This window comes from Cotesia glomerata, linkage group LG9 (genome assembly GCF_020080835.1).
Source record: "Cotesia glomerata isolate CgM1 linkage group LG9, MPM_Cglom_v2.3, whole genome shotgun sequence".
NCBI classification, from domain to species: Eukaryota; Metazoa; Arthropoda; class Insecta; order Hymenoptera; family Braconidae; genus Cotesia; species Cotesia glomerata.
In genome coordinates, this window is record NC_058166.1 from 14155102 (window position 1) to 14170216 (window position 15115).

Below are 15115 nucleotides of genomic sequence, written 5' to 3' on the forward strand. Positions count from 1 at the left end.
TTTATGAATTTCGGATAATTTGATGTCAGACCAAGATTAAGTATCGTAAACCGTAGATGAAAAAGGGTATGAGTATTGATTAAGCCATAAACCATGAAAAAATGATGACAAAATAAATAAAGGAGCCAAGGAGCCAGAGGACAGAAGAACCGGAGCTGAATAGAAGTAAGAAGTTGAAATAGGAGCGAGGGCTCCGGAGACGAACAAGTAATAATGGTTTCAAAAAGTAGAGTAAGGTGGTAAGGTCAAGGGATTTGGTAAATGGAGTACTGTGCTGTGCGCTCTATATATACATATATACATATATGTTCGCGGTACGTATCGAATCGAGAAAGCAACTAAACCAAACCAAAGTAAAGCAAGTAGTGCAGAAGTATAGAAGTTTAAGCAGAAAGCAGCCCCTTATTCGCGTTAGGAAGCTTCCAAGCGACTGTTGCCGTTACGTCTTAGCTCGTGTGATTCCGCGGATGCTCGGAAACGCCGGCGCCTGTGCCCGACGTCGCGACGCCGGGCGATCCAGGGTGTGAGGGACGTCGAGCGGGGTCACCCAGCAGCAAAACCATCCTTTTTGCGCGTTCACCCCGCCAGAAGGGTCTCGACTCTACCCTCGCTCGGACGCCGTTGTTCCTTCTCAACGTTAGTCAGCTACCTAACGTCATTAGTCGTTATTAATATTATTAATATTGTTATACACCCCCTCTATTTATTTTAACTCGCCAACTCATTTTAATTCAAAATAAAATTATTTATTAATTTTCATTTTGAGTGCTGAAAAACGAATCGGTCCTGTGGTAAGCCGGTTTAAGTGTCGCCGTTCAGTGTCCGGACTATCATTTTGTGATGTTCCTAATGAGTGAGTGTTTGTAAATATTAAGTCGAGCTTATTATTCTATTTTATTTTATTAGAATTGTCGCGGGTGTTCAAGAAATAAAATATACGTCTGATTTTCTGTGATTATTTTATCTTCGTCGGGATAAATTTGTAATTTTGGTTGGAAAATTAATACAAAAGTTTCCATAATTTGAGAGTCATTAGTTTGTTATTGGTAATTATTAGAATTTTTGGCCGCTGGTTTATTATTATAAATATTTTATAACGAAGAACGCTCGCCGCGGCGATAAATCGCCCGACGATGCTGACCATGTCAACTTTGATGATGCCAACCACTATCACGACCATCACCAACCCAGGACCTATTTCGACGGCGAGTGTTCCGCAGAAAAGTGAAAATAAGTTGACTACTACCGCCAGTCTAAGTCATCCCGCCTCTGCAGTCAACAGTAAATCAGGTGCTTATTTTTAGTTTTATTTTTATGTTTTTCCGTGGTGAGGTTGGTTTTTTTTTTTTGCTCACGTAATTTAAATTACCAATTTATTTAAATTGGACTTTGGGTTAGGGTTGATTGATTGGTTTGTGGGACTTTTGGTTTATTTTTTATGATGTTGGAGACAATTGGTGTCAATTCTTTAATTATTTTGACGAAATTCTACATATTTATTCTTTGAAACATTGTCGAGGTCAGGATTCAAGATGAACGGAATTGGTTGGTTACTTTTGAGACTCCAGCAATTTGAAATAAAAAAAAAACTTGCTTTTAATTATTACCCTTAATTCAATAGATTAATTATCATTTTGAGATTTTATTTAACAAATAAAATTATTTTTAAAATAATAATTATATCTAATTGAATTTATATTTTTTCCATTTCTATAATTGGAATAAAAAAAAATTTTATAAGTTTTGCAAAAGCTTTTTGAGGTTTTGCTTTGAGTTAGTTAAAAGTAACGATACCAAAAATTTATTAAAGTACTATTATTATTATTTGAAATAAAAATTTAATAAAAATCATTATCTTGTTGCTCTAAAAATGGCTATAACTCTTAAAATATTGATTTTTGGAAAAAAATTATAAAAAACCAAAGTTATAGCTTGGAAAATTTCCTACAGTAAATATTATCACACTTTTGGGCTATAATAAATATTTTAGGAGACATAATAACAGAAAATAGTGCTCAGATAGTAAAGAATGAAAAATTATTATCTATTCACTATAAAAATGGCTATAACTTGTTAAATATTGGTTTTTAGAAAAAATTATGAGTCAAAAGTTGTAGCTGATGAAATTTCCTACAAATAATGTTTTGATACTATCGGGCTATCTTCAATATTTTAAAAGATATAATACTTTAAGTATTCTCATTATCTACTCACTATAAAAATGATAACTTCTAAAATATTGATTTAAAAGAAAAATATAATCATTATTTCTTTTTGATTTTTATTTTCTGGTTTTCGGTATAATTATGATAACAACAACAAAAACGATAATAATAATGATAATAATTGATAGTAAGAACAGGTCAAAAGGTCAAGAGTATAAGATGCTGAATAGCAATTGTTAGATTAAATGAATAAAGGAATGGCGAGTGTGAGGTGGTAGGAGGAGTGAGGGGGAGGGGAGGATAGTTTTGTTTAAGTTGGTCTTAATTGTTAGTGAGTTGTTCTTATGTTGAGCACGGTTAATCTGGTTAAATTCAGTTTAAGGTTGTAATGATATTCGTGAGCCAGAATTAAGAGATAAAAGGGATGAGCGGGAAAGATAAAAGTTTGAGGAGCCGATTGATAGCTTTAGCTTCGGATTACCCTCAGGGTGCTCCTGAGTTTTACAGGTGAATGCGATTCTAGTTCTGTTTTCACTAACCATTGGTCACCGTAAATACATAATCGATAAAATTTATTATTAAAAAGTTTCAGAACTTTGTTATTTAATAAAATAAGTTAAGTATGAATTTTATGGCCGGGTTTAAATTTTAAATATCATAGATTAAGAAAAAAATATAACCCTGTCGATGGCGTGAATAAAAAATAACAATATTCGAAGCATACAATAAGTATAAGTGTAGTAGAGCAAGTATTGAATTAATATCCCGACAAATATTTCATCGTATTGGATTTATTTCTTGGAAAGTTTACTCGACTTTCAAAAAGTTGTAAACTCGGTCTTTATTCGAGTCTGACAAGTATATTTCCTCTGAAAGCTGATCATATCCATAAATTTATGGGTTATTTACAGCTCGGATAATTAAAAAAAGTTTCATTAAATTTATGATTTTAAGTTTAATACTTCTAGTATATTAACTTTTTAATGAAACAATACTTTGTTATCATCATTATTATTATTATTTTATTATAATTTTTTAAATTAAGCTGGATTATTACACTGCAGATAAATTTTTTTTAATATGCGAACTTTAGCAGAATATCCAATCTATTTTATTATTTAATCGCTTATTTGTCTCTGAGTATTGACAAACAGAAATCACTTATAAAAAAATTTTCTTCGGTAATATATGGCCAATTTTTAAATATGATTTGGTCATATATGGCTATGAGAATAAAGACAATAATTTATTATGATGATGTTTTTTTTTTATAAAAATGTGTATATCAATTGACATATTCTATTATTAAAATAAAAAAAATTGGTTAAATAGTTAATTAAATAAAAAATTCATGTCAAATAAGCTCCTTAAGAAAGTTAAAAAAATTTTTTTAATAAGAATTTAACCCCTCTCAAACTTAAGTCTCTGATGAAGAGACAATTTAGCGGCAATGCGCCATCTATTGAAAATTTTCTACACTACTTTTGGTATAAAAATTATATTTGGATATATACGGCCGTATAAGAAAATTTTTTCACGGGCAATTAAAACAAATTAATACTTTAATATATTTATATATTTATCTCTGCAATTTACATGCAATATTGTATTCAAGTCATTGACATGATAACATTCGTAAAAATAATGATAATAATTTTAATTTTAATTTAGCCTCAGGCTATTACATATTTATAACTCAATTATGTTTATTTGCATTTATATTAATTCAAATAATGATAATAATATTAAAAGTGTTAAATTTTAAAAATTCTTTTTGAAAATGCCAAGTACAAGCACAAGTGTATAAAAAAAATGAGGTCGTGTAAATAAAGAATGTTAAAAGAAATAAATATTTGAAACACAGTTGAAACAATGAAAGGAGTTGTTAATACTATGAATATGTTAGCACACTGGGGTGTATGCGCATTAGCTATGTATATACTAAAACTTTTCATGTAGGTACATGCTTGTATATATCTGTATATATTTGTATGTATAGACAATATAAGTACGAATGTAGTGCATGTATGAAAAGGGACACGAAAGCCAAATAAAGGAGCAAGACAAGCATGAAGATCTAGATCCACTTGGGTGACCGATCAAAATCTTTAGCTTTCTCTCTTTGGTTACTGTCCGAGCCAACGCGGGCGACTTCCTTCCTCAATCCCTCCGTCCCTTTCCCTTCTAAGCGCCCACTAAATTTAACCAGTCAACTAAGGAGCGCCGAGGATTGCAACTGCTGAAAAGCTATAGCTCCTTCTCGGGTATGTTTAGCTGTAACTAGGGGAAAAACGGCGAAGAGAGATGAGAATAACTGTATGTATGTGTATATACTGTCTGTGATTTGGCTTGATGCCCTGCGAAATTTCAGTCCCCTTTTCCTCCGGGGATAAATCTGAGTTTTGGCGCGATCAACCAGGAAAGGAAGGCAAGCTACCAAAGGAAAGGGGCAACCAGAGTAATAACTATAAGACTCAACGGGTGTTCCGTTCCTTTCTCTTATAAATTTCAGCCCTCTCTCTCGGGCTCTCATTGAACCGCGGGTATCTAACTCAGCTCTCGGAGCTGAGTCAATTCACTTTTGGAGAGAAATCACGCCAAATCTCGGTTGTGTCCACCACTCATTTTTGGATTACCAAAAAACTAACAAAATTTATTGGGATTAAGAACACGCTCTCTTTTTATTATTATTTAACGCTGTTATTTTGTACCAACAAAAAACTTGCTTGATAATTTAGGAGAAATTATTTAGAGAGAAGAATAATGCGGAGTGGATGATTTTTAGTTTATTCGTTTGCTTTGGAGTGAAATTCACTCCGAGAGGATTTCATTTGTGTTATTAATAAAAAAAAACTTCGCGAAGTAAATTTTTCTTTTTTTTTGTCCTTTGTCCTTTGTCCTTTGATGTAATAAATAAATATATTTAAAACGATTGAATCAATATTTTTTTTAATTTTTACAAGTAGAATTTTTTGAGAAATTCTCTCTATAATAATTTATTTATGAAGAAAAAATGTTCATATCAAAATTAATTTCAATTGCTTTAAAGTGATTAATTTTATTTAATTAAATATAGTAATGTTAATAATTGATTATTTTTTGCTTTTAACGTCAAGATTTTTGAACAAAACTTGAAAACAAAATAATTTTTATAAAAATTTGGTAAAATATTCTGAAATTTTTAGAAAAATACAATTAATATTTTCAAACTTAAACTTGAGATAAATTCTTTAAAGTATTTGTTAATAATTTTGAAACTTGTTTCAGCTAAATAAAAATTTATTTTAGTATAACAACGTACTCGGATATTTTTCTGATTAAAATCCATATTCACTCCAAATTCACTCTCAATTATTTACAGTGTACTATTCAAATTGTAATTTTTTTCTGTAGTGCAAAGATAATAATAATAAAAATAAATATAGTCGACTAGCAGCATGCTGGAACCCGTTTTTTACAATATTTTTGTTTTTCCTGAGCGAGCTTTTTCATTTAACGCGAAGCGTAAGACGGTGCTTGAGAAATAATGTATATGTATCTAAGATTAAAAGGCATATCCGTATTGTTCTTTACTCAAAAATGAAAGTTGTCTTTTTATGGAGTAACAGCAGCGAGTCAAGTATCCCCGAGATAGGGTACTTCCTATAATTAATGAAATTATGAATTTAATCCTTCTAATGGGAGAGAAAATGCCGAGAAGAGGGCGGGATATGCTATACAGAGAAAAGTTTAAGAGAAAGAAAATTAGATGAGTTGAAAGTTGTTCTTATATATTAATATATAAATATATATAGATATTTTCTTTTGTACAGTAACTTTTTTTATTTTTAGCGAGAAAATTTCATTTTATCAAAATGTTGAGTACCGTTTAATTAGTATTTCTATACTTTGTAATTTACTTTTCTTCACGAAATGCACCAAGTAATTTAATCATTGTTTGTATTTTTTGGCTGTGTAATAAAATATTTCTGATTATATCTAAGGAGTTTTTAGCTCAATTATCAATTTTAAAGTTCTTTGATAATAAATTATAGTGTAAAATTTAAATAAAAAATAATAAAACTGGCGATGTTAGCCGAGTGGTCAAAGGCGCACGGCTTATAGAGCACTCAAACTAACTCACCGGCCAGGCGTGAGTTCAAATCCCAAGTTGGTCTTAGAAACAAGCTTGGCTGAGATTTGACCCTTGCTGCGTAGGTTAAGATTTCCATAACCCAAAAAGACCTTAGTGTCAACTCCCATCAACAGTTAAAAGCCGGCGATATGACCGACTTTTAAAACCGACTCTAAATAGAAAAAAAATAAAAACAAATTTTGTAGCAAATTAAATATACTAAAAAGTATCTATTAAAATTTTTACTCTATCATCGATAGTTTATTTAAGAAAAATCAAAAGCATAAAAATACGAATTTAGGGCTTTTTAACTTAGAAATAATAAATGATACGAAAAATTTGTATAAGACTTTTTTTAAAGCACAAAACAGGCTATAAAATTGTTGTGCAACTTTTTGTCCTATCTCCATTAGTTAAGCTGAAAAATGCCAAAAAGAAGGAAAGTTTTGAAAGATTTCCAATAAGTTCAAAAAATTTATTTAATTGTAAAAAAAACGTGGAGGGCTTAATGAAGCTGTTGTAAATATTTCATGGGTAAATATTTGCAGACGTCTTTCAGTCGGTAAAAATTACGTTTAAAGGTTCCACTTTATATTTATAAGGTCAAGCTAATCAAAACGTATCAAAAAATTAATGTCAAAATTCAAATTTAAATCTTCAATTTTTCCATTAAATTCTGTCATTCAAATATTTTCTCCCTCAGATATTTTAACTCAGTTATTGTGCCACTCGGTTATCGTAACATACGGTTATTTTGTCCACGGATGAGTAAGCGTGACATCATATTTTTCATTTAAAATTCAATTTTCCTACTGGAAAAATTACTACTTTAAATTTAAGGAAAAAAATCTCCACAATAAAAAAATTTTAAAAAAACCAGAATCATTTCCAAAATACTAAATCTACATAATTGAGAGATTAAAAAAAATTTTGTCTCGGACAAAAAATCATTTATATGATAAAATGAAGTTTTTTAGTCAAATTTAATATAATTGGAAAAGTCTTAATCTAAAATTGTGTATTTTGAGGGTTTTATATGCTTTTTTAAAATAGCTAATTATAAAAAGGATTTCTAGACTTGAATTTAATTCCAAAAAAAACGAGTTCTAATTTGTTAAAAAAAAAAAAAAAAAAAAAATTACCCTTTTCCCCTATTTAATCCTAACGCGAATATTTCATTATTTCTCGTCAAACATCAAATATTTAAATATTTATTCGCTACAAAATGATGTTTGATTTTAAAATATTCCTTTAATTTACCTGAAAATCCTCCTCCTTCACCTGTCTCTCGAAAAAAAAAGTCCGTATTACCTTGGATTTATTTTTCATCCCCGTATTGCCAGAAGCTTTTATAATAAAAACCTAAAAACGTCCAAAAAAGCGTATTGAATTTCCGTAGATTAAAAACAAAAATAAATACGATTGTTTATAATAAAAAAAAAAAAAAGTAAAATCTAGAGAGAAATCTAGAGAAAAATAAAAAAGTGGGTAGCTGAAACTGAGTGTTTGTTTTGTAAATGAAGTTTCAGCAAAATGCATTAGGAACAAAAATAAAATTACCCACGGATGGATGTGTTAAAAAATTGATTGAAATGGGTTTATATGAAACGGTGTAACGTAAACCATATATTCGTATTTTATAAAGGATATAAAATAAAAAGGTATATCTCGATCTATATGTCTACATATATATCTATATATATATAGCTTTATGCTGTTGACTCAAATAGCCGTTGGGTTAAATTGATACGAGGAAATATCATTCCCGTAAAGACGCGGTAAAACGAGGACCAAATGACAGAAACGATAACGACAATAGGACATCAGCATCAACATCCTCATCCTCATCCTCCGGAGGACAGTGTAGGGAAATAAGTAGAACGGATGTTAAGTTAGGAGATGAAAGTATAACGAATAAAAAAAAAATATATATATATATATATATATATATATATATATATATATATATATATATATATATATATGTGTGTGGATAAAGTGGGGTAATGGGTGATATGGGTGCAGAAAAAGAGAAGATGAAGAGAAAAAACGGAGAAAAAGAGCCTATGGATATGGATCGAAGGATAATAGGAATAAGAGCAAAGGTATCGTATTTACTAGTAGAAACACTTGAGTAGTAGAGTTGTGTGTCTGATGCCCGGAAAGACTTCTTGGTGAATTTAAAACAGCCGATATCATCCACCCTCTTTGATCCCCCACCCTACAAACCTGCTCTAACCGCCCTTCTCTCTTCTTTGTGTATACATATATAGTACTGGTACTTGTAGTTGGATATAGCTATGCAGACTTGGACGATCGATATGCTAATATTTTGACGCTTTCGAAGAAAATGAAATTATATCTTAGATATATATACTATTGAGAGACATAAAAAGTAAATGCACAGTAAAGATAAAAATAAAATTAATATTTATGCTTTCAATTTGCTCTTTACAAGTTTTGTTGGAAAATATTTCAAGTATCACTGTGGAAATATATAAGAAGTTTGAGGATTATTGATACCAAGAATACTAATTTCGATGCGAAATTTTAACAAACTTTGACGAACGAACTCCATCTATGTTTAATGTATGATTACTTTGCTATCATTATTTAGTTCATAAATTTTTATGTTCGTTAATGTATTCTAACTTCACGTGTGATGTTTTTGAGTTCTGATGTGAAATGTTAGACTTAATGTAATGTAATGCTTTTTAGTGGTTTTCGATGTATTTTAATGGTGATGTGTTGACATTTTCTTTTACTTTATCGTACTGTGAGAAGGAGGGATGAGAATCTTTGGTTGTATTATAATGTTTGTGGCGTCTATATATAGATAGTTATATATAGTCTACATATGTATCTATATATTTATGGCGATTTTGATACCTCAAAAGCTTTTTATTGTTTTTCGGAGAATTTTTGGGCTTTAGAGTGTCATTTTTTGAAATTCAATGTTTTTCAAGGAATTTTAATGATTTTCAATACTTTCTAAAGGATATGTATGTTTTTTTATGGTATGTCATAATTTTTTATGGTTTTAAAAGCGGACAGTTTCGAAAGAGTTTATTTCCATACTTTTTACTGTTTTTCGATCCATTTCGATGTTTTACACTGGCTATCATTCTATGCTGATGCTTTTTAGGGGTTTCCGGTGAATCAGATGGTTTTACTGTATATTCTGGTGTGTGCACTGAATTTCATGGTTTCTGATACTTTATAGGTACACTAATCAATTAACCATCAAAATTAACTTGTTTACACCCAAATTAATAATCCGATTAAATACCAAAAAAAAAAAAAAAAAAAAAAAAAAAAAGATAATTCAAACTACGAAATTTTTGAAAAACCGTTGAAATGGATACAATTGTATTCTATTAAATAAGCAGTTTAGAGATTACAATTTATTGTGATGATAAAAATTTTTTTAATAAAAGGTCCTCAGTTTGAAGTTTATTTAATTTGTGAAAAAATATATTTTTAGACTAAAGCTTCTAATCAAAATAAATTTTTTTTCAAATTTTGGATTACTGTAATTTGTAAATTACCCGACCGATTTGGATAATTTTCGAGCTTGACCTCGAAATCATTCAAAGAATAAGTATGTTTTCCTTTCGTACACTGATAGAAGGATTTCTTAGTATTTAAGAAGATTTCTTTGTATTTAAGAAATCATTTCTTAAACATCATTTTTTAGTATTTAAAAAATATTTGTTAATATTTAAGAAATATTTCGTAGTATTTAAAAAATATATATATATTTCTTAGTATTTAAGAAATATTTCTTAAATACAAAGAAATATTTTTTAAATACTAAGAAATGATGTTTAAGAAATGATTTCTTAAATGCAAAGAAATCTTCTTAAATGTTAAGAAATCCTTCTATCAGTGTAAAAAGCCGCGTTATATTATATAAATACACATAAAAATTTTGAATGGAGTTTTTTTCGATCTAATTCGACGATTCAAAAATAGCAAAATTTTTTAACAGCTGCATAAAGATAAAGGTAATAGTTAAACTTTTATGATATCTACTAAAAATTTAACGAACAAATTGGTTATCAGTTTTAATATACTTTAATGGAAAAATAAAATTGAATCGAACAATGTAATTTCTAAAATGTTTTCCTCACACTCGGTAGCTTTTAAAAATGTCAGTGCATCAGATGTCACCTATGATCGATTTGAGAAATGTTTGTTCAGTAAAATTGCTTCGGTAAATTCACCCGCTAAGTTAATTTGAATAAATTTAACCGGATAGTGTTTTCAGCCATTTGTAACTAAAAAAAATGTTTGCGTTATTATGGTTTACGATTACTAGTTATGTATTTCTTTTACAAAAACGGTATCGTGTATTATTATTTTTTTTTATTTTCATTTTCATTACATTTACTACTTCTTCTACTCCTACTTTCATTATTATTATTATTACTGTTATAGTTATGTTATAATTATCTGGAAGTATAAAATATAAGTATCTGAAAAAGAATCATGAAATAATGTTAGTGTATATAAATATATATATAAGCACTCAGTGTATTGCACAGAGCACGCGAAATTGCATTTTACTCTTTTGTTAGAGCTAAAATGTGCTAATTTTTCAGTCACGGATATTTTGTCTACGCATAACAATGTGTGTCACCTACAAACTTATATACTCAATTATTAACAAAACTATTTCAGGCATGCAACCGTATTTTTTTTATCTCAACAAAATATATAATTACTCAATTTTTTTAAAAATCGTGTGCATAAAAACGTCCCTCTGAGCGTATTAATATTAATATTAATATTAAAACATGTTAATATGAGAATATATACGACACCTTAATAATACATTGTCATTATTTTTTCTTTATACTCGAGCATGAAATAGTAAATAAATTAACTGTTACTGCAAGTATAAAAAATATTTCACCACGCTATGCGATAAAAATAAAAAGTTACAAAATTGTTTTTTTTTTTTTTTTTTTTTTTTTTATTTCTTGTTTTATTTATTTCCAAATATTGAGAAAATGATACCGATAAATCGATCGCAACTGATCATTCTCGACAAGTGAGTGAAAAGAGCTATTCTCTACGAAGATAATTACACTGAAAAATGACAATACTTATACCCGAGGGAAGTAATTATTCACAAGCAAGGTATACACTATCTATCTTGAGTACTTATCTGCTCATTAATAATTTATCGTCTTCCGTAATAAGAAAAATTATAAATTTATTGAATACAGTCGACAAATGATAAGTACCAATTATAATTATTATTATTAATATCATTATTTAAAAAGAAAATTCTTGAATTAAACACCGAATCATTATCTAGTTATTATAAAAATGGCTATAACTCCTGAAATATTGATTTTTAGGAAAAATCATAAGAATCCATAGCTGTAGCTGAAGAAATTTTCTACCAATAATTCTTTTTGCTTCAAAACTATTTTCAATATTTTAAAATATCTCATAACATAAATAGTGTTCAGATAATAAATAATAAAAAATTATTATCTAGTTACTATAAAAGTAGCTATAACTCCTGAAATATTGATTTTAGTAAAAAATCATAAGAGACCAAAATTGTAGCTTACATGATTTTCTACAAAAAATATTTTTTGTTATAATTATGGAAGCCTTAGCTTTTCGATTCACCTTTTCCCATTCTTGACGTGCTTTTTCTTCCTTAGGCGGCTCACCTCCATCGATTGAATTCCCTAAACCTTTTCATCTAAAAGAGCCTCCATTCGAAATTTCCATATTTGATAATTTCTGGAATTAAGTTTGGGAATTCCGAAAAACGCACTCGAAGCTTCTCCTCCCCCGTGAAAAAAAAAAAAAATATAGAAAAAATATAGGTCGAAATTCATAAAAAATATATTTTAAATATATTAAAAATCTATAAATTATGTTTAGTAAATATATTTTCAATAACTAGCTTTTGGCCAATTTTCATATATGTTTTCTATATTTCAAATTTATTTTAGATATATTCAAAATATATTTTTTTTATATTTTTAGCTATGAATTTTTTATGTATTTTAAGATATATCTTGAATATATCTAAATATATTTAAAATATATATAAAATATATATGAAAATCGGCCAAAAGTTAGTTATTTAAAATATATTTTTTATAAATTTTTAGTGTATTTAAAATATATTTTTTATATATTTTGACATATATTTTTTTTTTTTTTTTCATGGGGGCTGAGTTCATCTTGATTTACCTTTTACACTTTTAACTGAACACACTTTATTTACACTGTTTCACAGTACCCTGGGCCCATAACCTGTTATAATTATGAAAGACACAGTGTAATAAATAAGTGAATAGACTGCGATGCGTTTAACTTAGTGTATTTTAGAAGACTGGCTTTTTGCAAAAATATATATGATATTAGATATCGTCTAATGTAGTATACTTCGAATACTATAGTAACACAATTTATAAGTTACATTGCATATTCAACATTTTTGTATTATAAGGCTATCTTCAGTATTTTAGGAGATACAACGTCTTAAGCTGAGTTTATTATCTAGTCACTATAAAAATGACTTTAACTCCTAGAATATTTAAGAGAAAAAATTTTTTATTGTTTTTTTTTAATCATTAAAATTTAAATAATTACAATACTAATACAATACAGTCAGCAGAAAGTACAAAGCAAAATGACCCAGGAAAATTGGCATGGCATACTCATATCTTATTCATTGTTCCAGGTTATGTATGTACTATTAAAAGATTAAGATCTTTAAATTTTCAAATCTCTATCTCAATTGGGTTCTGAATAAAAAATATTTAAAAAGATATTTCCCTGGGAAATTGCTCGGTAAGCTTTAAAATTTTATCGCCTCGTATATGCGCCACTAAAAATAATGTTTGTAATACACCCCAAGATTGATATGGATTTATTTTTTAAGAAAACTCGGGTAAGAAAATTTATTTTAAACGGAAAAAAAATTTATAGAAATTATATCTCTGCAACTATTTTTATTTTTATACTTTTGTTAGTACAAAAGAGTCAAAATAATTTATAGACCATCAAACAAAAATTACCTTCTTTACTTTATCAATTACCAATTTAACATATTGTCAATCAAAAATTCACGGAGTATTATGAGTCGCGCAGTTTTAAATTTTCGAAACTTTTGTTCCTGTAAAAAATTTCTTTTGAAAAATTACAAGCTTGGAAAAATTAATTGGAAATGTCAATCACTTTTTTCATTTAAAAAATAGATGTGTGTATAGATAGATAAAAAAAAAAGCTCGTAAAAAGAAAAAATAATTTTATAACAAGATTGATATTTCCAACAGTAAAAAGTAATACCATTTCCACACATTACACGGTTATAACGACTAAAGAAAAAAAAAAAAAAAAAAGTGAGAGTTAGAATTAGAGTTTAAGTTTGAGTAATGTAATTTGTATAATGTTTTGTGAGGCCTAATATTTATCGTCAGCGACGTTGACAAATTATTAAATAAGAAATGATAAGTCAGAAGTGAGATAAATTGTATTGTGAATATGCATTTGTTGTGCACGAGATTGAGACAGCTAAGTGAAAAGGCAAAGACTATCAGCGACGTATCTGGTGTATTTATGGCTTCAGTAGACAGTTAAAACTCAACAGGTTACAGCTGAATTCAGCATTGCACAAGAATAACAGTCAGCACTGCTACTGTACATTCTACTACTGTTCTCTTCTGGTTATACGATCTACAATCAAACACAACTCAAGAGAACCTGTACTTTGTGCTCTACTCTCTGTACTGAGTATAAACGGGCAATACTAACTTTTAATTCAAAACAAATACAAACTCACTTCTCTTACAAGTTAAATTAAAAATTCGACTCTCGATTGTCCTCGCTTTATTTAAACGAAAAATACATCTCAAATTAATGTTACTACACTAGTCTATTCTCTTCCAATTTACTTTGTCTCTGTTGAGGTTAAACGATCGAGGAAAACCTCGGGCACAGAAATAAATTAAAACAACAATTTAGTAAAATAATTCTTCTTTAAATTATATTTATGAAAAGCTTAATAAAAATACTAGACTCATATCAATCAATTGTCTAATAGAATAATAATAATAATAATATTTTTTCCTTCAATCAATCTTTTAAGAGTTATAGTCATTTTTATAGTAACTAGATAATGAGCACTACTCAAGACAATGTATCTCCTAAAATACTGAAAATAGCCTTATAAAACGAAAACATTTTATATAGGAAATTATGTAAGCTAGACTTTCGGTTTCTTATGATTTTTTCCCAAAATCAATATTTCATGAGTTATAGCTACTTTTACAGTGATTAGATAATGATTTTTCATTCTTTATTATCTGAACACTATTGCACGCCTCATAGCGCGAAGCGCGTGAGGTTGTGCTTAATACTCGACTCGTCAAGATCAAGCAATTTTGTGATCTTTAAATGCCTCTATTACAACCATATTACACTTATACAATGATGTAAGTAGATGTACACTGAAAAAACACTTAAATTAAACCATCTTTTACTTTCTAAAATCATTTCATGTTGCTATTTTGAAAAAAAAAAAAACGTTTTGAAAAAAATTTTACGTGGACGTCCGGATGTCACCCCATTTTGGATATACCAACGATTACTCCCGAACAAATTGATATTTCAAGACCGGACCTTTTTTATTAGTTTAAGAATTCGATGAACTGGATCCGTATTTCATATCAGTGGCCTAGTATACATATTTTTTTTTAAATTGAATTTTTATTAAAATTCACTACGATACAACCGTAAAAGCCAAACAAACTTTTCTTATTTGTCACGTGAAAACTATGGCGCCACTTGGTCAAGCTAG

At 28.5% G+C, this 15115-nt stretch overlaps 1 protein-coding gene and 1 long non-coding RNA gene across 7 annotated transcripts in view; one reads left to right on the plus strand and one right to left on the minus strand.

Moving 5' to 3' along the window:
* The window catches only part of LOC123271149, a 317780-nt gene that overhangs the window by 219006 nt on the left and 83659 nt on the right, over positions 1 to 15115 (minus strand). The gene's annotated exons all lie outside the window — the stretch shown is intronic.
* Positions 1 to 15115, plus strand: part of LOC123271140 (nucleolysin TIAR) — a 243854-nt gene that overhangs the window by 151135 nt on the left and 77604 nt on the right. Inside the window, exon 1 of one of the 4 annotated variants that reach the window (XM_044737367.1) lies at positions 564 to 1290. The exons of the other annotated variants lie outside the window; for them this stretch is intronic. Within the exon in view, the coding sequence (XP_044593302.1) occupies positions 1134 to 1290 (157 nt within the window). The 5' untranslated portion in view covers positions 564 to 1133. Of the gene's footprint in view, positions 1 to 563; positions 1291 to 15115 lie in introns of those variants that run through there. 4 annotated transcript variants of the gene reach the window in all.